This window comes from Cetorhinus maximus, chromosome 10, assembly GCF_964194155.1.
Source record: "Cetorhinus maximus chromosome 10, sCetMax3.hap1.1, whole genome shotgun sequence".
Lineage (NCBI taxonomy): Eukaryota > Metazoa > Chordata > Chondrichthyes > Lamniformes > Cetorhinidae > Cetorhinus > Cetorhinus maximus.
The window spans coordinates 80,812,135-80,836,729 of record NC_135888.1 but is presented as its reverse complement, the minus strand read 5'-3'; the positions used below and the strand labels follow the sequence as shown (position 1 = coordinate 80,836,729).

Here is a 24,595-nt window from a genome sequence, read left to right as displayed (position 1 = left end):
CAAATCAGTTGGCACGTTTCAAGATGGGTGAAATAACAGCGCAGAAAAAGGAAGAGGTTTCAATTATCATAATATATATACTGCAGGAAAAGAAAAACAGGGTAAAGGGAAAGGAGAGTGAAGAATTCCTAAAATGTGCATATAAGAGAATATTTTTAATCAATTTGTTTCTAATCCATAGAAAGGAAGCAGAGCTGAATGAAGTGCTGGGGAATAAGGTAGAGTAAGTGGGAGAACTTAGGTAATAGTGATCACATTATAATTAGGTATACAGTAGGTATGGAAGGAAACAATTGTGAAAATACCCAAGTGGAAGAGAGACATATCAGTGACTTGGTAAGCGAAGTAGCACAGGTGGGCTGCAAACAAAGATTGGCCAGGGAAACAGTAAATGAGCAATGGCAGGGCTTCAGGGGGAAAATAATTTGGCCACAAACGAAGTACATTCCCACTCAGGGAAAAGATGGGACATCCAAAGCTACAGCACCTTGGATGAAAATTGAAATAGAGGTTGAACTAAAACAGAAACAAGGGGCTGCATCTTCCGGTCAGTGAGCGGGGGGCGGGGCCCACTCACCGACACGTAAAATGACGCGGGGTGATTTCGGGCATGCATCCCGACGTCACCCATGTCATTTGGACTGTCAGGTCGGCGGGCGTGCAGCTGACGAGGCTGTGCGCCCGCCGAATTGTCAAAGGCCTATTAAGGCCATTAAAAAAGTAATTAAACTGATGAATAGACCCACCTGTCCAACCTTAAGGCTGGCAGGCAGGCGAAAAGCCCAAGCGGCCTTCAGAAAAAACATGAAACCTCATCCACGGGCGGGATGAGGTTTCATGAGGGTATTAAAATTTGTATGAAATGTCTAAATAAAAGAAATTGATATGTCCCAGCTCATGTGACAATGTCACAAGAGGGGACATGTCAATTTTTTTTTAATCATCTTTATTCAATGTTTGACACCTGAGGCGATCTCCCTGAGGCAGCACTTTGCTTCAGGGAGATGAGTGCGTTCTTTTGCGCACATGCACAAAACAGCACACTCCTAGCTCAGGGAATCCGCCCCCCACCCCACCCCCCTGCACAGGGCGCGCATAGCGCTTCCTGGTGCACGTCACGCTGGGCAGACCTTAGTTGGCCTGCCCACGTAAGACGGCAGCACGGTCCTGCAAAACCCCCCCAACTGGGGGGGGGGGAGGTCCTGCCAAAGAGGTTTATGACAAATCTCAGCCACAGAATATGATTGGAAACTATGGCAAATACAGTTTACAGGGGGAAATTGAAGAAAGATATAAGAAAGGCAAGGAAATGTGTGAGAAAGATTAGATGGTAACATAAAATAAATCCCAAAAACCTTCTTATAAACATATAAATAGTAATGGAATGATGGGGGCCGATTGAGGACAAAATTAATTTTCACTTGAGGAAACATTTTTTGTGGGAGCAAGAATGGAGTCAGGCCAGGGTTCACACATGCATGTTTTACAGAGGCAACTGGCCATTTAGATCATCAGCTGCCTCCACTGAAGTGGGATTTTGGTAGGCCAGAAGTGTGAAGCTCAGCATATGCATATTAGACCAGGTAAGAGCTGGTGGATTTGTTTGGATACCCCTTTGGAGAGGTAAGGTGCACCTTTGAATATGATCTGAGGATACCTTTGGGAGAGGTATGGCACCCTTTGGGATTGTTAACAGTAAAAATGATTGTGCGTAAAAAGTGCATAAACCCATTCGAACTATCAAAACTGTCAAAGAACTGTCTAGGTGTCAAAGAATCATCAATGGATTTAACTCCACTGGGCTTTAAAGTTTTTTAAAAAGCCTGGCGTTATTAAAAGAAAACAGTGAAAACAATCTATCTGTTGACAAAAGCCCGAGGGCTCCCATTATATAGTATTTGCGCTGCAATAACTAATTTTACAAACTAACATTATCGCAGTGGGATGCCTGTTAAGTGAACAGTTTGATTGACAGCTCCAAGTGGTTATAGAACAGAAATGTTTGTTTTCATAAGAGATTCGTTGAAGGAATTTCCATGTATTGAATGTTTTTTAATCAATGAGGGCCGTTTTTTTTGTTTAAAATAGTGATGTCATCAATAGACAACATTATTTTATGTCAGTATGGCTGCTGAAGTTTCCCATGGTGGAGACTAGGTGAGTGGCATGGAGGGGGTTGAGGGCAAAGGGTGGTGGGTGTGGGCAGGCATTGGCATGAGTTGGAACTAAGTTGAAATAGGGGCTAAAAAGGCCATGGGGATGTGGGGGTATGAGGAGCCATGGGGGTGTGTAGAGGGGCATGGGGATATGAGGGGCCATGGGAGGTGGGTGGGGGCATATGTTGGAATAAATTGGCAAGGATGGGGCGTGGGGAGTGTATGTGTGGGGAGGGTGAGGGTTGGAGGGATTTTTTTGTTCTAATCATTTTCTTTATTGAATTCAACAAAGTGCCAGAGCACAGAGACAGACCTCCTGCCCAGCCCAGCTCCACACCCGGCAGCCTCTGCACTCATTCCAGGGGTGGCGGGTCTGACTTGTAATCTGACCCCTGCTGGAACAAAAATTGGAACCGCAGGCCACCAAAGGTCAGTTTCGCAGCGCCGGTAATTCTTCCATCTCTGCACACCTGACCCGGGAGCAAAAATCTGGGCCAATGTTTGACAAATCTAATTAAGTTCTTCAAAGAACAAACTGAGAGGGACAATGAAAGCAATGTCATGGATGTTGTACATGTGGACTTTAAAAAGGCAGATGATAAGTACCTCATAACAGAGATACTTTGCTTTGATGTTAAACAGTGGCTGGTAACTTGGGTATCTAATTGACTAAGATATGGGAGGCAGGAGAGCTCATTGGAGAGAAGTATGCATTGAGGTTCACCAGAGGTCTATTTGAGGACAATTGCTTTTCTTAACATATTTAATAAGCGGGACTCATAGGGATTACAATTTTAGAGTTTGTGAAAGGTTTGGCAATGTAGTCAGGAATGAGAGAAGTAAAATTTAGCAATGTAGTAAGGAGTGTAGCAGCTTTAAGGAGGACATAGACAGAATGGTAACATGGGTAGACATGACAGGTACAATTTAATATGGCTTACTGTGAAGTGTTGCACTTTGGGAGGAACAAAGTGGAGAGGCAATATAATATTACTTGTATTTTGAGAGGGTGCCAGAGTGAAGGGAACTTCACAAATCTTTGAAGGTGGCAGATCAAGTTGACAAGGGAGTAAAGAAAATGCTTGGGAATACTTGGCTTTGCAAATAGGGACACCAAACGCAAAAACAAGGAAGTCATGCCTACATTTACAAATCTCTGGATGGGCTGGATTATTGTCTATAATTCAGGGCACTACACTTTAGGGAGGATGTCAAGGCCTTGGAGAGAGTGCAGAGGATATTAACCAGGATGACACCAAGGGTTCAGTTATGTGAAAAATTTGGAGAAGCTGGGATTATTCCCCTTAGAGCAGTGAAGGTTAAGGAGACTTGATAGCGTTGTTCAAGGTCTTGAAGAATTTTGATAGAGTAAATAAGGGAGACCCATTAGAAGTATTCAAAATTATGAGGGTTTTGATAGATCAAGTAGTTTTTCCTTTGACAAATGGGCCAGTAACCAGAGGTCAAAGATTTAAAATAATTGGAAAAATAACTAGAAGGGGAATGGGGAGATTTTGGTTGGGATTTTCCAGCCCCACCTGCTGTTGGGATCTTCCTGCCCCACCAAAAGTCATTTGACTTTTGGCTGACCCGCTGCATTCCCTATCACACCACAGCGGGGCTGGAAAATTTTGGTCTTTGTTCCCTTTTCTCCTCCGGATAGCACTGCCGAAATGTAAACGGTCTATTAAAGCCATTAAGTAATCAATTGAGCCACTTGAGAACGCTGCCCTTCCAACCTTAAGGTTGGCGGGCAGGTGAAAAGCCCAAGCGGCCTTCATGTTTTTCTGGAAATCTCATCACGAGCCAGATGAAGTTTCCTGAAGATTTTGTAAAATAAATACATTATTTTTCATAAACATAAAAACATGTCCCCACTCATGTGACACAGTCATATGAGGGGACATGTTTAAATAAATTTTAAAATCAATTCTTTTAAGATTTTAATATTCATTCAATCTCCCTGAGGCAGCCCTGACGATCCCTCCTCCCCCCGCCTGCACAGGTAGCGCTGAGCGCTACCGGCCGCGCATCACGCTTGGCGGGCCTTAGTTGGCCCACTTGAGTAAAATGGCAGCGCAGAGCCGATCGCGGGCAGCGATTGGCTCCGTGCCCACACTCGCCCACTCGCCATAGGAAAAATCCTGGCAATAAAAGGCAATTGCACGTATACTTGAAGAGCACTAATTTGCTGGGCTATAGTGAAAAGTTGACATGTGGGATTTTGACATGTGTCCCAGGCTGCTGAGGGAGGAAAGGGTGGAGATCGCAGGGGCTCTGACCCAAATTTTTAATTCCTCTCTGGCCACAGGGGAGGTGCCAGAGGACTAGAGAACAACTAATGTGGTTCCGCTATTTAAGAAGGGTGTAGAGATAAGCCAGGGAACTACAGACCAGTGAGTCTCATGTCAGTGGTAGGGAAATTATTGGAGAAAATTCTGAAGGAGAGTATCTATCTCCATTTGGAGAGGCAAGGTTTGATCTGGGATAGTCAGCATGGCTTTGTCAGAGGGAGGTCATGCCTAACAAATTTGATTCAATTTTTTGAGGAGGTGACCAGGTGTGTAGATGAGGATAGTGCAGTTGATGTAGTTTATAAGGATTTCAGCAAAGCCTTTGACAAGGTCCCACATGGGAGACTTATAAAGAAGGCAAATGCACATGGGATACAAGGTAATTTGATAAGGTGGATTCAAAATTGGCTTAGTTGTAGGAGACAGAGGGTGGTGACAAAAGGCTGCTTTAGTGTCCAGTGGCATACCACAGGGATCTGTGCTGAGTCCCCTATTATCCATCATTTATGTAAACGACATAGATGACTATGTAGGGGGTAGGATTAGTAAGTTTGTAGATGACACAAAGATTGGCCGGGTGGTTAACAGTGAGGATGAGTGTCTTGGGCTACCGGAAGATATAGACGAGATGGTCAAATGAGCAGATAAGTGGCAGATGGAATTTAACCCTGAAAAGTGTGAGGTGATACACTTTGGAAGGAGTAATTTGACAAGGAAGTATTCAATGAGCGGCATGACACTGAAAGTACCAGATTATAGTCACAGCTAAGCGCTCCCACAACCAATGGATTCGAGAAAAGCTTGGAAAACAATGATGGACAATCGAGCAACTAACAGGAGAAAGCGAATCCATGAGTAGATCTCAACACGATTACAAGGGTCAAGACTAAATTGTTTGTTAGTGTCTTCAACAAAAAGTTCTGCATCGATGGTTCCACCCGGTCTTCTCATAGACTCCAGTGTCCAGCCAACCTGGTGCATTCCACGTGATCTACAGAAGAGCCTGAATGCACGAGACACAACAAAGGCTCTTGGTCCTGATCATATTCCAGTTGCAGCGCTGAAGACCTGCGCATCAGAGCTAATCACACACACCCTGTTCCAGTACAGTATCAAACTGGTACCAAATCTACCATGTGGAAGATGGCCAGATATATCCAATCTATGAAAAAAAAACAAGATAAATCTTGCAAATTACTGCCTTATCAGCCTACTCCCATTCAACAGAGTAGTCATCAATAGTGGAGTTATCTACTCCTTAATAACCTGCTCACTGATACTCAGTTCAGAAGTGGGGCCTGCACACTAATGGTTCCACAATATTCTGTTCCATTTGCTGCTCCCGAAGCAATTCATGCCAGCTTAGAGCAAGACTTGAAGAACATATCAGCTTGGGCTGACAATTGGTAGGTAACATCTGTGTCACATAAATGACAGCTGATGACCATCTCCATCAAGAGAAAGTTCAGCAATTTTCCTTTGACATTCAAAGGTCTTTAAACTGCCCTCCAGCTCACACAGCATCTCGACTTGGATGTGTATCGCCATTGCATTATTATTTCTGGTTTATTACCCTAGGTTTCCCTACCCAACAGCATTTTTGGAGCACCATCATCATAACATAGGCAGCAATTGAAGGAGAATGCTGCTACCACCTTCTTAAGGTTAACTAGAAATGGGAAATGGGAAAGAAATATAGCCTTGCCCCTTTTCTCACATCCAGAGAATTTTTTTTTTAAGATTTTGTTTTAAAGAGACAGTGCCTTCATAATAACACTTCCGATACATTTCTTCATTTACTTTCTAATACACAACAGGATGATGTAAACTGGGTAGGAATATGCCACCATGACGGAAACAATACTGGACTCTCCACTGTCTCTAACCAAGTAAAAAACTGGCAAGCATTTAATCATGGGACAGACTGACCTGGCCACATTTGGGGTTTGAGATCAGTTCACTCTGAGCTGGCTCCAACTTGTATGACTCCAGACAAGATCCAAACCATAAGAATTATTGAGATAAGGTTAAAATTATCAAAACTTCAATTGGTCAAGGTTCAACTACCTGGAACAACAAAAAATCTGACTACTAAATCAGAAAAACAAACTAAGCCTAAGGAATCCAGTGTGGTTTCAGAACAGTAATTAATTATCTCTTCATGTACACAGATTTACTGGCTATAGTTATATTTCCTCTTGCCCAGATACTTACCTTAGCATTGCCAACACTTAAGGGAAGGACAGTCTCCCGATTACCTCAGGTCATTGAAGTGATATCTCAAACATTAATTCAGTGCAAGATGCCTTCATGTCACTCCCATTCTCTAGTCTTTTAAACACATCCACTATAGATATTTGGGCATTGCACTACCTGTCATGGGCTTATCAAAGCCTGACACAGAAATGCCACTTCCTCATTTTACAAGAAGATTTTTCAAGGCAATGTTAAATCACTCATTGGTTTCTGAGCAATGCAGAGTTGAAGCCAACTTGTAACTAGTGGAAACTACACAAACACCAGCATATTACACAACACTGGGGATTACAGCTACACAGCAAGTACATTGATCTTACCAGGGACTGCCATGTTTGCCAAATCTTTTTTTGTTATCTTATATATACTTTAATTGAAACTTTTATTAAATTAAGAAATCTGGCAGAAAGAACAGGGTTTTTAAAAAAAGTTGATGGCATGTTGCCAATAATGTTTTACATTTCTGTATTTTCCTGCAATGTTTAAATACACAAAGCAGAAGCTGTCTTGATCAAAATAATGTTATTCTACCCAGAGCAATACATGTAACAGGCAGGAAGAAGGAAGACAAAACAGAAAAGATTCTACAACAATGCACTTCTGTCACCAGGGGCAGGATTTTTAGGTTGGCGTGCGGGAGCCATCAGCTGGCCCGGGAGTGGCCAAGGAAAAGACCGCCGCCTGCAATCGGCCCCCGACCGCGATTTCACACTGGCTGGCCAATTAACGGCTAGCCAGCGTGCAGCACGTGCTGAAATGCTCAGTGCTGCCGGGAGGAGGACAGGCACTGACATAAACATGGGCAAGCGCTGAATAAAAGCTCCCTGAAGGCAGAGAGTTGCCTCAGGGAACTGAAGGCTTCAAAGCAACTAAATAAAGGTTTTAAAACCATAAAAAAAAATGTCCAAGCATCACAATCAGTTAGCTGAACATATAAATGTTAAAAATTCTTGTGATTTTTATGTTTTTTGATTTAATAGCGGAAACCTCATCCCACCCTTGGATGAGGTTTCATAAAAAATGCAAAGTCCACCCGGCAGATTCGCTCGTCCACCAATCGTAAGGTTGGACGGACAATGAAAAATCGGGGACAATTGTATTTTAACAACTTTAATTGTCTTCTTAATTGTTGCAGGCACACTTCTGACACTCACGCGCGCCCGTCAACCGAAATATCACCCGAGCGCGGGATGATGTCGGGATGCTCGCCAGATGTCATCTTGCGCAATTCCACGTCCAACTGGGGTCAGGCACAAGCCAGCATGCCAACCTAAAAATTCTGCCCCAGTTGAAAACACAGAATTTAGTTGGGAATTTTTCAATTAATAAATTTTTATTTTCAGATTGTCTGCTTCCAAAGTTGAAAGAAAAGTCTTTGTCCAACTTGATTCTTGGAAAAGAAAGTTCCTGAGAAGATTAAAGAAGGTACAGCAACGTGTAGGGGTAAGGTCACAATTTGAATTATTTAGTGCTGCAGATAATACCAGTAAATCACACCCAATGTGTTAAACAGAGAGATTATGAAAGACAATTACCTGCAGATTGACAATCCTAGAGATCGCTAACCAATACTCAAATTGGCCAACTAAATGGACGTGAATATATTCCAAATTCCATGATTTCTCATTGTGAAAGTGTTAAGAAATGTAGATTGTAAATTTGTTGTTTATATACTCAGCTTATCAATTATGTCGAGGTTAAAGTGCAAGTTTAAATGCTATCTTTTCATCTTTTTTTAAACTGTGTTCACTACCTTTCAATTCTTATAACTGACAGATTAAACTTCTGAGAACAATCTTCAATCACCTTTTGTAATATGCTTAACCTTGGAAGTTACGCCTACCACTACAAGTTTAAGAATGAATGAGAAAGCTGGTGTGATTTTCAAATGGATATAGCTATCCAACAAAACTGCAGTCTTCTATAACTAAAAGGGTAGACTCTGCTCTGAAGAGATGCCACTCCTGTATCTAATGTCACCCGTCTGCTGTTATCTCCGGTTTTGTGCACTTTGCTGTCTGATTTGCTATTCATTCCACCTAACCTCTGAGCTCCACAGCAGCATATCTGGGGGGGTACCCGAAGATGCGCTGGGGAACCCTCCTCGGAAGTTCCCGGGTAAGGATTGCATGGCAATTGCCCAGCAAGTTCAAATGTCCTTTGGGCAATTGCCCTGCACTGGGAACCATTCAATAATGCGATTTAAATCGCAAACTTCAAATGGTTCCGAATGTCATACAGCAAGAGTTAGCCAGAAAATGTTAGAAGAATTAAAACCACTTCTAGCTTCTGGGTAACTATAGCACTGAATGCCCTCTACACACCCCCACCCATTACCCACCCTAACTCCTCGCAGGATTCTCCCGCCCCTCCACTACCCCCCAACTCCTCACAGGACTCCCCCGAAGTGACTCCCCCCACCACCAGCCGACTACCCCATGGGACACCCCTCCAACCCTCCACAGGACTCATCCCAGCCCCCGAGCCCCTATGGGACTCTCCCCATGCCCCCGACCCCCATTACCATGCCTCAACTACCCTTCTGGCCCTCCAAGGGACTCCCCCCATGCCACCACTACCACCCCCACCTCAAAGGGACACCCCCACCCTACTACCTCCTGACTAACCCCCCCACAACCCACCCACAGGACCACCTCCAACCCCACCTTGATCCGATCCGAACATGCCCACCCCCCCACCAACAGGCCGGCCAATTCCGGCTTGACCTCCCCAACCCCAGGCCCAATCCAACCCCAACCCACCACCAAATGCCCAACCTAACACAACGCTCCCCCCCACCTTCCAGGCTGGACCTGACCCAACCCCTCCACTCCCAGGCCTGACCCCCGCAGGCCAAACCTGACCCCAACCTTGCCCCCACCCCCCCAACAAATCTTACCCACTTACCTTACATGTTTACTTGGTCCCTGGCTTGTCAAAGTGGCTGGACCTTTAAACTTAAAAGCAAAATACTGCGGATGCTAGAAATCTGAAACAAAAACAAAACTACCTAGAAAAACTCAGCAGGTCTGACAGCATCTGCGGAGAGGAATACAGTTAATGTTTCGAGTCCGTATGACTCTTCATCAGAACTGGATGAAGAGTCATACGGACTCAAAACGTTAACTGGATCTTTAAACCTACCTGGTTTACAGCAGCTAGCGCTATATAAAAAAATGGAGGCATGTCTTACTTCGACCTTGATGGGCAAGAATAGACCACGGGAACTGACTGCGCTGGTGTGATCTCGCCCGGCCTAAGTCGGAAGGTCGGGTGAGATAGGAGCAGCTTCATAAGGCAAGAAACTAGGAGCGGAGCAGCAATCAAAGTCAATTGCCACTCCCGCAGAAGTTACGGGCCAATGCCTGCTTTGTGTTTTGGGAGAAGTGTATGATCCAGTCATCTCAGACCAGTGATGATATCTGAACAAAGATACAGCCTTCACCACTGGCTGTCCCAAGGTGTTACCAGCAGGCAAGCCAAATGAGTCATACTCCACCAACTCTACTCTACTCCACTTACTTTACTCTACTCACTCCTAGAGCACATGTGATCCCCTACGTCCATCTACAGCACAATCAATACATTGAAGGTTCATAGGTTTACCTCATCAGAATTAACATTAAGCTAGAACAATTATCATGTCGAAAATTTCCAAGTGGTCCTAGCATGGATATAGGGTGTAGATTGGTGAGGCATTGGGGGTTTCGTCTGCCAGCTGGGGAGCTGGTGAGAGACGCGCACTGCCTCTTGTCTGGAAAGCTTGCCAAACCACCAACCAATCAGGCAGTGGCGAAGCCAGCAGATGGCCTTCCCCTGGAATTTAAGATGCAGGGGGTGGAAGTCTCGCCTACTGAGAGCTGCCGGCCAATCAGAGGCCAGCAGCTCTTTTGCTCAGCAGTGCCACTGGGGAAGTTGTGGTTGCTGCCAGAAGAAGAGGCACTGGAGTCCCAGGATTGTGGACCCACCCAGACATGGGTAGGTAATGTTCAGGGTGGTGGGGGTGCTGGTGGGGGTGTTGGCGGGGTGGGGGGTGGGAATAATTTTGTAGGGTGGGGGTTGCAGGGAGAGGAATGTATGAGGGTCAGCAGCAAGGGCAGGGGGTGCCTCTCACTGGGCTCCCCGATTCCCACTGTCGGGTCCTCAATCAGGCACTTAGTGCCTTTGATCAAGGGACCCCCACCCCTCCCCTAGAGGCGACAAGCTGGCCGCACAGTTTTACTGTCGTGCAAGCCACATATTGACAAGCACCCCCACCCCCATTACCCCTACTGCCATTGATTTAACAGCAGCAGCAGTAGGATTACTTAAAAGGTCATTAACCGGCTGCAACAGGTGGCGGGGAAGGAAGTTCAACCATGCACCTTCCTGCCCATTGCTCAACTCTGGTGGAGCTAGGAAGGCAGCAGGATTCTGGTATGCCACCATCTTGCCTAACTGCATGCCCTTCCCGCTTCCAAGCTCGCCACCAGTGAGAACAGAAGATTCTGCCTATGGGCAGGGGGGTGCAATGGCTTTGGAAATTGGATATAGGACAGGGGGATCACAATGTGTGGTTACCCCATGCTATGTCCTGTTCTGGAAACACACAAACATCATGCTGCCTGCTCATCAACACAACTGCAGTATGAGACACGCTGTGGACAGTTCAACAGGAAGCCCAGATGCATGCGTGGCTACATTGATGCAGAGCTTGCCTGTATTTCTTAAAGGCAGCATGCCCGTCTTAAAGGGGAGCTTCACTCATGCTGCAAGAGCTACTGTAAAGGTGTCTGGAAGGCTTTGCTGAAAGAAAGAGGACAGCAATTAATAACAGGTCAGACAGAAAGCTCCCATGTTTTCCTAAGTGGCTATGGAGGCCTCAGTGATAAGGATTGAAAGGAGAAGTGAAATCTTGTCCTCTGGACTTTTTTGCTGTTCATTGAGAAATTCATGCCTTTTAAAAAGTTATCAGTCTCTAAATGGAGATTACTTTTCTTCCCCAACCATAGCTTTCAAATGTAACGCATCTCCAGAGACAAATCTTTGAATTTACAGCTAGACACATTATGCATTAACCTAAATGTATTCCTGTAAGTTTCAGGCATGAGGTTACAATAGTTAATGACCACACTTTTCACAATGATATATTCCCCAACAGAATTCCAGTTCTAAATGCAAGAATGAATAATGATACAATTACCTCTACCAAGGTTTCACAGTTTCTGTCTTGCTAATAATTCAAGTGCTTATTAAAAAATATCCCTGTCATCACAAACATTAAATTCAGGAATGAGCTTAAATTTACAGACGGACTTGATTCTTGTACGTTGAAGTACCTGGACAATATTTGCTGCAAATTGTTCAGTCACCAAGATGTCATGCTGTCACTGCCTCTCTTTTCCCTCCACCAAGTGCATACACTGTTGCTACGCTGTATCCTTTTTCTCATCAAGCATTGCAGCTACTTGTTGACCTAAAGTTGCACTGGTGCTCCTTTACTTTTGCCTCCAGTTTAAGCAGTTTTAATGGGTATGCCCAGTTTTCACCCATTTCTTCTGCTGCTTGTCAAGTTAATGCTAGCTTATGCCCTTCAGCTTTCATAGTCATTTCAAACAAAGCCGAGAGAATGGAAGCCACTGCCCACTTTTCTAACTTTAAAGAATAACTATTCTGGGAGTGCAGTTCCATGCATGTGCACAAACCAATGCTCTCTACTGATGTGCAGAATGCAGGGGAGGTGGCAGCGGTAGCAGCAGTGGCAGTGCAATGGTATAGTCAATGGGCTAATAATCCAGAGACCCAGGGTAATGCTCTGGGGGCCCAGGATTGAATCCCGCCACAGCAGATGATGGAATTTTAATTCAATCAGTAAAAATCTGGAATTAAAAGTCTAATGATGACCATTAAACTGTTGTAAATCGTCATACAAACCCATCCGGTTCATTAATGCCCTTCAGGGAAGAAAATCTGCCATCCTTACTCCAGATCCACAGCAATGTGGTTGACTCTTAAATAGCCTAGCAAGCCACTCAGTTGTATCAGACTGCTAGAAAGTCCATAAGGAATGAAACTGGACGGACCACCCCCGGCATTGACCTAGGCACCTAGGAAAAGACAATGGCAAGCGGTCGACCCTGCAAAGTCCTTCTAACTAACATCTGGGGGCTTGTGGCAAAAGTTGGAGAGCTGTCCCATAAGCTAGTCAAGAAACAGCCTGACATAGTCATCCTCACGCAGAGGTGGCGGCACGGTATTTTACAGTCGGGTGAGAGTCGCCCTGGAAGTCCTCAACATGGACTCCGGACCCCATGAAGTCTCATGGCAGCAGGTTAAACATGGGCAAGGAACCCTCCTGCTGATTACCACATACTGCAACCCCACAGCCCACCACCACCCCCACCAACCCAGCTGATGAATCAGTACTCCTCAATGTTGAAATGTTGAACACTACTTGGAGAGGAAGCACTGAGAGTGGCAAGGGTACAGAATGTACTCCAGGTGGGGGACTTCAATGTCCATCACCAAGAGTGGCTCGGTAGCACCACTACTGACCAAATTGGACGAGTCCTAAAAGACATAGCTGCTCGACGGGGTTTGCGGTAGGTGGTGAGGGAACCAAAAAAAGCAGAAAACATACTCGATCTCATCTCACCAATCTGCCTGCCGTAGATACATCTCTCCATGACAGTATCGGTAGGAATGACCACCGCACAGTCGTTGTGGAGACGAAATCCCATTGAGGATATTCTCTATTGCGTTGTGTGGCATTACCACCATGCTAAATGGGATAGATTACAGATCTAGCATCTCGAGACTGGGCATCCATGAGGTGCTGTGGGCCATCAGCAGCAGCAGAATTGTACTCGAACACAAACTGTAACCTCATGGCCCAGCATATCCCCCACTCTACCATTACGAACAAGCCAGGGGATCAGCCCTGGTTCAATGAAGAGTGCAGGAGAGCATGCCAGGAGCAGCACCGGGCATACCTAAAAGTGAGTGTCAACATGGTGAAGTTACAACTCAGGACTACTTGCATGCCAAACAGTGTAAGCAGCATGTGACAGACAGAGCTAAGTGACCCCACAACCAACGGATCAGATCTAAGTTCTGCAGTCCTGCTACATCCAGTCGCGAATGATGCTGGACAATTAAACAACTTGCTGGAGGAGGCTCCATGAATATCCCCATCCTCAATGATGAGGGATTCCAGCACATCAGTGCAAAGACAAGGCTGAAGCATTTGCAGCCATTTTTAGCCAGAAGTGCCGAGTGGATGATCCATCTAGGCCTCCTCCGGAGGTCCCCAGCATCACAAGTGCCAGTCTTCAGACAATGCAATTCACTCCATGTAATATCAAGAAACAGCTGAAGGCACTGGATACTGAAAAGGCTGTGGGCGTTGACAATAGTTTTTCTCTCTAACATATCAGCTCCCCTTAATATCTTGAAAGCTTTGATCAAAAATTCCATAAACCCTCTAAATTCCAGGGTATAGAACCCTAGTTTGTGCAATGTCTCTTCATAATTCAACCCTTGGAATCCAGGTGTCATTCTGATCCTTCTGTACTCCCTCCAAGGTCAGCAATCAAGGCTTTGTAAAGTTCTAGTTTCAACTTCTACCCGATTGTATTCTAGTCCATTAAATATAAAGCCCAATATTCCTTTAGCCTTTTTGATTATTTTCTGTACCTGTCCATGGAAATTTTTAATGATCTATTTACATGGACCCTGAAAATTCTTTCTAGTTTTTCACCATTTAGAAAGTATTCTTCTTTCCTTATTAGGTTCAAAGCGATCTCACAGTTTCTTACATTGAAATCCATTGGCTACAATTTTGCTCATTCACTGAATCCATTTATATCTCTTTATAATTTTATACTTCACCTACACTGCTTACAATGCCACTTACCTTTGTGCCCTGAAATGAAAGCCAGAGAAAAGACTAGGATATTAATTTGGTGCTCATTGATTCATTATATTATGAGCATTCATTCTTTTATTTTCACGTTTGTTGCAACTTTTTTTCAATCTATTGTTTTGTTTTACTTATTGACCTGCTCCCAGGTCCATTTCAATATTGCTCTGCAAACAGTGACTAGAACATGCATGAAAACAGATAGGGAGGAACTTCTCTGCTCATTGTGTACAGTAAACACATTGTTTCTATATGTATTTATGATATTTCTGCACATAGCAATCAGGGCAATTCTTTCTCCCATAGGGAAATGACACACTCCTTGGGATCCCCTGCCAACATTTACAATTTCCTGGGGACTTCCTGCAATTGCTGATAGATCCTTGGTGCTACATGACTGTATGAGCATTGATGCAATTGGAAAACAGGAAAGTATGGAATGGAGAATTAGATGTCAGAAATGCGCCAAAAATCCTTTTATTGCATTAAGTCTGGGAGCTTGTTAGAGGTGTTGATGCTGGTTGAGTGGAAAACTGTTGAAAGGAAAGGATTGTTTGCCATGAAGGGAAATGGCGAGTTCTGGGGGACACAGTTGAGGCAGTTGAAACATCACAGGCACCACAAGTAACGTGTGAATTTTGTGCCATTTAGAGTTCATGTCTATGGGCAAAGAGAGTAGATGAGATAAAGTCACTCTTTAGTTTTAATTCAGACAGGAATTTGGATTGTGGTTGCTCCCACATCCTTCTAATCTTCTAGGTCAGAGGCTAGGAATCCTGAGATGAGTAACTCACCTCCTGACTCACCAAAGATGGCCCATCAGCCCACAAGTCAGGAGTATGATGGAATACTCTCCACTTGCCTGGATGAGTGCAGCGCCAACAACACTCAAGAAGCTCAACACAATCCAGGACAAAGCAGCCACTTGATTCCCACCCCACCCACCATCTTCAACATTCACTCTCTCCACCACCAACACACAGTGGCAGCAGAGAATATCATCTACAAGATGCAGTGCACCAACTCACCTTCGACAGCACCTTCTGAATCAGCAACCTCTACCACCTCGGAGAACAAGGGCAGCATATGCATGGGAATACCACCTGCAAGATCCCCTCCAAACCGCACACCAATCTGACTTGGAAATATATCACCATTCATTCACTGTCGCTGAGTCAAAATCCTGGAACTTCTTTCCTAACAGCACTGCGAATGTACCTACACCACATGGCCTGCAGCAGTTTGAGAAGGCAGCTCACCACGACCTTCTCAAGGGCACTTAAGGATAGACAATAAATGCTGGCCTAGCTAGCGATGCCCATACCCCATGAAAGAATAAAAAACACCCTGTCACTGAAGCACTTTCCAAAATCAAAACCACTGAAGCTACAATGGTGGTACTGGATACCCACAATGCATTTTATTACTGAAACTTCTCTGTTGTGCAAGCAGATCAGTCACACCTACACAGATACCCTCTGAGCAGCTTTATCAAGTCAATGCACTGAGTCAAAAAGCAGCTGGTTATGAACAAATGGCACCATTCCAAATACTGCAGCAACCATTTCCAGGCAAACATGTAAGTTATTTTTTTCTCCAGGTTGCTCACAGCACTGCCCAGGAGATCAATCCTCAATACTAAGAGACTCCTGAACAATGCAGCAAGTTTGGTAATCCTCCCTATTATGGTATTACATGCACCAGCCTTGATTTGAAGGCCTTGCTAATTTAGAAACAAGATCAATGCAAAGCCATTTGAAACAGGCAAAGGTTTAGCACATGCAACAGAAATAGATTGCTTTCAATTAAACAATTTTTTCTCTGCCTTCACTTATCAATAATTAAACATAAGCTGTATTGCTTCCTGTTTTCTAATCAATGGGATTAGTTCTCAACAAGACGATCAAAGTCAACAAATCAAATATAAAGACACATTCAGAGAATTGAACGTGTGTTATTGCTTATCTTTAATTGTGAATGTACATCACTTGATGGTGAAATTGAAAATGGATACTGAACACAATTGAGCATTGGAGAATATCCTATCCCTAACTGTATCTTTAACTGAATGGCATGATGAAACACAGGGCTACCTATTATTAGGAAAGATTAACTCTGCCAATATTAGTCATAATTTCAGTAATGATTCTCTGGCCTTCACTCTCTCAATAAGGCTCCCCATTAGAAGGACAGGATCACTGAATTTACCCTACTGTGAGATTTACTCATAGACATGGGTAACGTCATTATTTCAGGATACCCCAGTTATTTTGAGTAAAGGGATTCAAATAAATTATCAATTTTGTCTGATGCAGAAGCTCATTTCTGAAGTTAAATTGGTTAAATTTTTGTACCCAGTTATATACATAAAAATGAAAGGTTTTTTTTTCCAAATAAGATTTGAGAGTGGGTTATTTACTGCACTTCTCCACCAGAAAAGATTAGAAATTACTGCTACCATTTATGAGCACAAAATACTGCTAATTTATTAAATATCAAAGCAAAAACAAATAACTGATCAATTTGGGTCTCTTTTGTATGCCTATCAGCAATCATTATGTAATTACTTTACTTTTGGATTATGTTGAGTGCTCATCATCCAAGTTATATACTTTCTGAAACCAATGCATCTCATCAGAATGGTATTGCCACTCTGAATCAACAACAGAGGCTCATTAACACAATGGAAAGAAATTTTACTATTTTTGGATTAGTCCCTTCCCTTTCAAGGCAACACTATTATTTGCCCCTCTATTATTTTCTGTGTGGCTGGCTGTCTGGAAGACATTGGAAGAGGCAAGCAGAAATGAAAAGCTCAGCTGGCCGAGAAGCGGACCCAGAGAAAACAGGCCAGCGAATCGTACACCTTCTCAGACCACTGTCTTCCTCTGCAGCAAATGCAGCAAAGACTGCCATGCCAGAGTGGAGCTCCTGAGCAACACTAAGCAATGTTTAACACAGAGTAGACAAACACAGCGCAAACCAACTTCTTATGAGATGGAAGGCAGCCGCACACATTATTTTCTAGAATTTCACAAAGTTAGCTTGGTCACATTACCTGGAGCTACTGCAGCGACTGTGCTTGCACTACTTTCCTCATTCCCACCAAGTTTGGTTATGCCAGCTTCAAACCCAATCTTCTCCTCTGATTTACTACTATTTGGTTGTATGTTACAGTTCAGCACTCTGTCACTGAGTGGATCTGTGTATTTTGCAGTTCCTGGTAGCAGTTCCAAGCCATTGTTGTGGCCCTTTGTTTTCTCTTCCTCTTTAGCTGATTCCACAACATCTGACTTGCACTGGTTTTTAGTTGCAACACAAACAGTTTTGAGCCCACGAGATGGTTGGCTTTCTATTTTCTGCATTAGTGGTACCTAATATTTGGTCATTCACAGTGGAAAACATATAGGTATTGAAGCAGTTTACTCCCTTGATAGTACTTATGTGGCTATTTTAACATAAGTGTTACCAGGATTTGATTTATAAATCACCTCTTCATTGAGTGAAACTTGGAGAATTCTAAATTTTGTCTTTAAGCTATGAGTGGGTAAGTAAATTCCTGATATATTTAAAAGATACACAGGCAGTTTTTCACCTGTCTTATGTTCCAATATTTTTATCACTTAACCTGCCATGTTATTCTTTAAGTCTTCCTTCCTCATATTCATTTGTCTATCATTCAGTGCAGCATGTCCAAATATTTTTCTTCTTCAGTCTTTAAGTTTAAATTGTGTTTATCCTTCAACTTGCATCAGAAGCCATTGCACTAATCAATGCACCATGGAATTTGTTCCTGCAAGAGAAATGACTGATTAGAAAAAATCAAAAGGGATATTTTTGTTTGCTATTTGCAAGGCATACAGGCAAATTGCTTGGAATATCAAGATCACACACTCATTTGTTTTGATTGTCTCAGAGCAGATAGCTACATACTTTTTTTTAAAAAAGTATTATCTCAGTTTTGGAATTCAAAGGTTAAATGCTTAATGTCCTGTCAGAAAGTCATGAGTTCAAATTGGAAAAGTTTCATCAGCCAGACTCCATAATCTCTATCTCAGGGGATGAAAGAAATAAACAAGTAGATCTTGCTACACTGTAATGGTATTACTAACCACTCTACCACAAAGCTGTACTGATAGTAATTATGACGAAATTAAGCTAGTACCTGCCTTCTAAATTCCTTACTAAAAGGGCGTGGAAACAGAAGCCAGTGAAGAAACTGAAATAATTTCTACTCAAACACAGGTTTCTTATTCTTGGTCAAAATCTCAACACTATGGAAGGCATATTCAGAAACAGTTTATTTGTCCATGAAATGCACAAAAATATTTCACCAATTAAAAATCACCAAAAAGTCTGCAGAACTTTCACACTCCTTGCTGCAAAGTACGTGCTGTTTTTACAATTCCTTCTTTGAGGTTCTTCATTTTTCCAGAAATACAACCAATAATCAAATAAAACCATGAGCTAATTTGAGTTTATTTTTCTTTAAATTCTTCTGAATGGATATTGGCGCTGAATCATTGGATTGCCCATAAGAAACCTTGTGTTCATATGTTTATACAGTATGGTTGAAAGTTTCCCTTCTACCTTTGCACATAGCTGCTGCTTATATATTGGCAAATAGCATGAGCAGCTGAAACATGGTCTTTGTGCTCAGGTTGCTATTTTCCCCCTTTCCCATTACCAGATCCCTCAAGACCAAAAGAGAAACAAGTAAAAATTCCAAGCACACCAATATGGGTTTTTTTCTGTTCGTAGTCTATTCGAGGAGAGAGTGGAAAAAGGGAAAATCACTTCCACTTGAGGTAAATCTCATTTGTGTATGACTTCTTTTGTGCTGCCTTTTACTCACAAATTTATTGATTGTTTTTCAATGTGTCATGCCAAGGCAGAGTTTAGGGGTTAGAAGTGCCTTTTGATCAGCAAAATGAGACTTTTTACGACGAAGATATCAAAACATATTCCCAAGCATAGAATGTCTGTAGTTCTCTTTCCAAAATGTCAGCCCTCCCTCAATATTCCAAAAACAAAGGTGAACAGCACACAGGGGAGTGGAGGTAGGGGTGGGATTGAAGAGATTCATTATTGGTTCAATACTCATGGGGAGATGGTCCCATAATGCTAATGTCACTGGACTAGCAATCCAGAGGCTCAGGCTAATGCTCTGGGGGCATGGGTTCAAAATCCCACCATGGCAGCTCATGGAATTTAAATTCAATTAATCAAAATTTGCAATATAAGGCTAGTCTCAGTTTATGCTCACCATAAGCTATCATCAACTGTCATAAAAACCCATCTGGTTCACTAATGTCCTTCAGGGAAGAAAATCTGCCACCCTTATCTGGTCTGGCCTACGTGTGACTTCAGTTCCACAGCAATGTGGTTGACTCTTAACTGCCCTTAGTTCAAGGGCAGTTAGGGATGGGCAACAAATGCTGGCCTTGCCAGCGACACCCCAACCCATGAAAGAATAAAGAAAAGAAAACCTCTGCAGCCCACAGTGCTGCCTGCCCCTGAGGAATCAATGTAAGTCTGCTTGGTGCTGCATGAACAAATTCTGCCACCCCCAGCACTGATTGCAAGAAAAAAAAGTGTTATTTGCTACAGAAGGGAATAACTCACAATATCCACTATTCCCCTCGAAGAATACTTTGGCTGAAACACCCTGTCAAATACTGCATTTTGTGCATCCACTCTGTGTATGTGTAATGACAGTGCTGGTGATATGCTGAGAGTCAAAGGATGATGAATGGGAAACAAAAGTTGGCTCTACCAAAGCTTCACTGAGCATGTTAACCGAAAGAGTTTAGATTTGCATCAGAAGATATATATAACATCGGCAGTCAGTATTTACTGTTCTAGAAAGAAGAACTTGCATTCATAAAGTGACTTTCATGTCCTCACAATGTCCCAAAGCACTTTACAGTCAATTTTTTTTGGCTGTAGTAACTGGCAAATACGACTGCAAATTTGCACATACAATAGCAAGGAGGTAACTGACCATTTTTTAATAGTGGTGGCTGAGGATAACAAAGAGAGCAGGAGAACATGTCTCGCCCGCCACTTCTTCAAATATAGTCCTCTGGAATCTTTACATGTATTTGAACCAGTACACTGGGCCTCGGTTTAATTTCTCATCTATGGCAGCACCTCCAACAACCTCTCTCAGTAATAAATTGATGTGTCGGCCTAGCTAATTTGCCCAAATTCTGGAGAGTGGCTTGAACCCAAGACTTTCTAACTCAGAAGCCTGAACATTATCTTGAGCCAATCTGACATTTAAATAGAACGCACAAACTCCCCAGCTGCTCAATTTATCAGTCAGAATCGGACCTTACAGCACAGAAAGAGAGAGGCCATTCAGCCCTGCATGTCTGTGTGGGCTTTTTGAAAAACCAATTGAATTTGCCTGGCAATTGACCAAATGTACAAAGTAGCAATGCAATTATTTCAATTATCTCAACAGAGTAATCAGATGTGACGAGATATCAATTATTTAATTCAAAGTAAAGCGAGAGACTATTTTTTTTCCATTTCATCGCCTTGCTAATAATGGCGAGTACACTGGAAATAGCGACCACTCCTGAATGTAATTCAGTGACTGTGCGGAGCTGGGTCAGGGTAGGGTCAGGCTGGAGTCCATGACGTTCCTCTTGAACAGTGTACCCCTAACCACTGTCTAGCCCACATTAGAAATGACCACCGGGACATGATAGGGAGCGATGGCCAACAGCGCATCAGCAGCGCTGCCAGAGGGGCAGGGAAATTCGAAAGACAAATTAATAAAACTGTCCAATCAAACCACCCACACTTAAACTTGTAGTTTAAAAAGAAATAGTTGTAATTAAATCATAACTGACCTTTATAGGCTTGACGCTCAAGTTCTGTCTCATCTTCAGTGGAGCTTTCAACCGGTTCAATGAGAAATCTGTTAGAAGATTCACAATTGCTTGTTTCATATCGTAGCCGTTTGTGAATGTGGTGAATTATCAATTTCTTAAATCAATTAGATGTTAAAAAAAATGCGAAAATTGTGCATTTCCAGCCTGTCACTGAAAGATGGAGGGGAGCTGCAAAGCAAGGAACTCCGAGGCGATCGCTGAGCCTTCTGAAGGCAACGCGAGAATGATGCTCCAGTCACACCTATTTAAATTGTCTCAGGGTGAAGTGAAAGCCAAAGATCTTCTCTTGAACACTGCGCGATGCTGGAGTTGTTCCAGGCGACAGGTAAATGAGTAACCCTCTCGTTAGTGACCGAATCAACTTCCTGTTTCTCAGGTTGAAATAAGCCGCACAGCTTTCGCTATGAAAAACCTTGTGTGCCCGGAAGAGTGGCCCTGAGATTGGAAAGAGCGCTGTGAAAACCTTCAGCCCTTGCACAAACCGGAAGACAAATCACAGATTTTTATGAGACTTCGTAATTCAAAAAAAAAGGACATGAAGGAACTTGATACTCCTCATTTACATGCGAAATCAGAGATTAAAAATATCTCTGCTGTCCTTATCGTGTCGGTCCCGTTCGGGACAGCGCGAAAAGACTGTCCACACTGGTGTGTCTGCAGCTTGAATACATGGCTAGCAATAGTATGTTCTGTACGAGGCTTTGCAATCAGCATAGCTTGTGGAAAGAAACAAGCGTGTCACCTAGTGAATAAACTCTTGTTGAAATGTTTCATGGGTTTGAATTTACTCCATGTTTGCGCCCAGTGACACGTAAATCAATTAATTATACGACGTACGGATTGCGGAATTTTGGGCATAAGTGACGCATGGAGTATGTTCTTCTGCGACCCTCTATTAATGCCTCCGTCAGATGCATCTCTGCCCTTAAAACTGGCCACGCTCCCACTTTCCTGTAATTTCGCTTGCTCCAAGGCTTTCTTAACATTCAATCGAAACTAAGATTATAGATCAGGACAGACAAATAAATCATATCGTTTACTTCTTATGTGAGTGAGGAGTATCTATAAATAAAAGAGGAGCTGGGACCTAGTGTAAAAGTAAACGAGAGGCAAAGTGGGTATACATCGCATAATACAGGAAGGGTGTAACTATTGTAATAGAGTGCATAGGGCAACTATACCTACAGTGAAAGAGGGCAGAGGGTATCGACAGTCATCATAATGGCCCCAGGAAAGGTGAGCAGTAGTGGCCGAAGGGGACATAATCCACCCCTTTCCATCGTAATGTTTCACAGTGGCTACAATGGAACAGAATCTTGCTTCAAATACTGGCCCTCCAGATCACGACTAGGCACTGACACCACCACCCCCGCCTCCTCTGTCATTGCATTACTCACATTCATTCAATTTTACTAGGGTGACCAGGGGATGATTTAGCCACTGGTTAAAAACAATAAGTGCTGATGATCTGGGGCCTGGGGAGTGTGCAGACACATTATGGAAAAAATATTTGCATGAGAACTGTGGGAACATTTTGGCATACTGAAATTAGATTGAAAATCAAATACAAAACAAAAACAGAATTACCTGGAAAAACTCAGCAGGTCTGGCAGCATTGGCGGAGAAGAAAAGAGTTGACGTTTCGAGTCCTCATGACCCTTCAGCAGAACTGAGTAAAGTTAGGAGAGGGGTGAAATATAAGCTGGTTTAAGGTCGGGTGGGGGGGGGGAAGAGAGAAGTTGGGGGGTGGTGGTTGTAGGGATAAGCAAGCAGTGATAGGAGCAGATAATCAAAAGATGTCACAGACAAAGGAACAAAGACGTGTTGAGGGTGGTGATATTATCTAAGAGAATGTGCTAATTAAGAATGGATGGCAGGACACTCAAGGTACAGCTCTAGTGAGGGTGGGGTGGAACGACTGACAGGGCATTACAGTTATAGATTTAAAAATAATGGAAATAGGTGGGAAAAGAAAAATCTATATAAATTATTGGAAAAAACAAAAGGGAGGGGGAAGAAACGGAAAGGGGGTGGGGATGGGGGAGGGAGTTCAAGATCTAAAGTTGTTGAATTCAATATTCAGTCCAGAAGGCTGTAAAGTGCCTAGTCGGAAGATGAGGTGCTGTTCCTCCAGTTTGCGTTGGGCTTCACTGGAACAATGCAGCAAGCCAAGGACAGACATGTGGGCAAGAGAGCAGGGTGGAGTGTTAAAATGGCAAGCGACAGGGAGGTTTAGGTCTTTCTTGTGGACAGACCGCAGGTGTTCTGCAAAGCAGTCGCCCAGTTTGCGTTTGGTCTCTCCAATGTAGAGGAGACCGCATTGGGAGCAACGAATGCAGTAGACTAAGTTAGGGGAAATGCAAGTGATTTGAAAATCAAATAGTTGTCAAACAGAAACTCCAAAATTGGAGAAGTTCGATCAAGCTACCAAGTATAATGAACTGTTTTAATCTGCAAGCATGACCCAGACCTTCCTGTCACTTGCCATTTCAACACTCCACCCTGCTCTCATGCCCACGTGTCCGTCCTTGGCCTGCTGCAATGTTCCAGTGAAGCTCAACGCAAACTGGAGGAACAGCACCTCATCTTCCGACTAGGCACTTTACAGCCTTCCGGACTGAATATTGAGTTCACCAATTTTAGATCATGAACTCTTTCCTCCATCCCCACCCCCTTTCCGATCACCCCCCCCCCCCTTTTTTTCCCCCAATAATTTATATAGATTTTTCTTTTCCCACCTATTTCCATTATTTTTAAATGTATTTCCATCCATTGTTTTATCTCTACCTTTTAGCCTATTTCGATACCTTCCCCCGACCCCACCCCCACTAGGGCTATCTGTACCTTGCTCATCCTGCTTTCTACCCTTAATGTTATCTATTAGCACATTTCTTAGCTAATATCACCACCGTCAACACCTCTTTATCTTTTTGTTTATGACATCTTTTGGCTATCTCCACCTATCACAGGCCCTCTATCCAGCTCTACTTGTCCCACCCCCCTTAAACCATCTTATATTTCACCTCTCTTCTATTTTTCCTTAGTTCTGTTGAAGAGTCATACGTGAACTGTATTCCTCTCCGC

At 43.3% G+C, this 24,595-nt stretch overlaps 1 protein-coding gene across 6 annotated transcripts in view; it reads right to left on the bottom strand.

The window, feature by feature from the left end:
- The window catches only part of LOC144685797 (SH3 domain and tetratricopeptide repeat-containing protein 2-like), a 99,716-nt gene extending 77,683 nt beyond the window's left edge, over positions 1–22,033 (bottom strand). For 2 of the 6 annotated variants that reach the window (XR_013577782.1, XM_078550684.1), the window contains exon 1: positions 17,665–18,221. Coding sequence is in view for 4 of the 6 variants with exons in the window: in XM_078550684.1 (XP_078406810.1) it covers positions 17,665–17,971 (307 nt within the window). In the remaining 2 variants the exon portion in view is untranslated. The other 4 variants (XM_078550681.1, XM_078550682.1, XM_078550685.1 and 1 more) reach the window with 4 other exon arrangements.
- Positions 22,034–24,595: the final 2,562 nt, after the last annotated feature.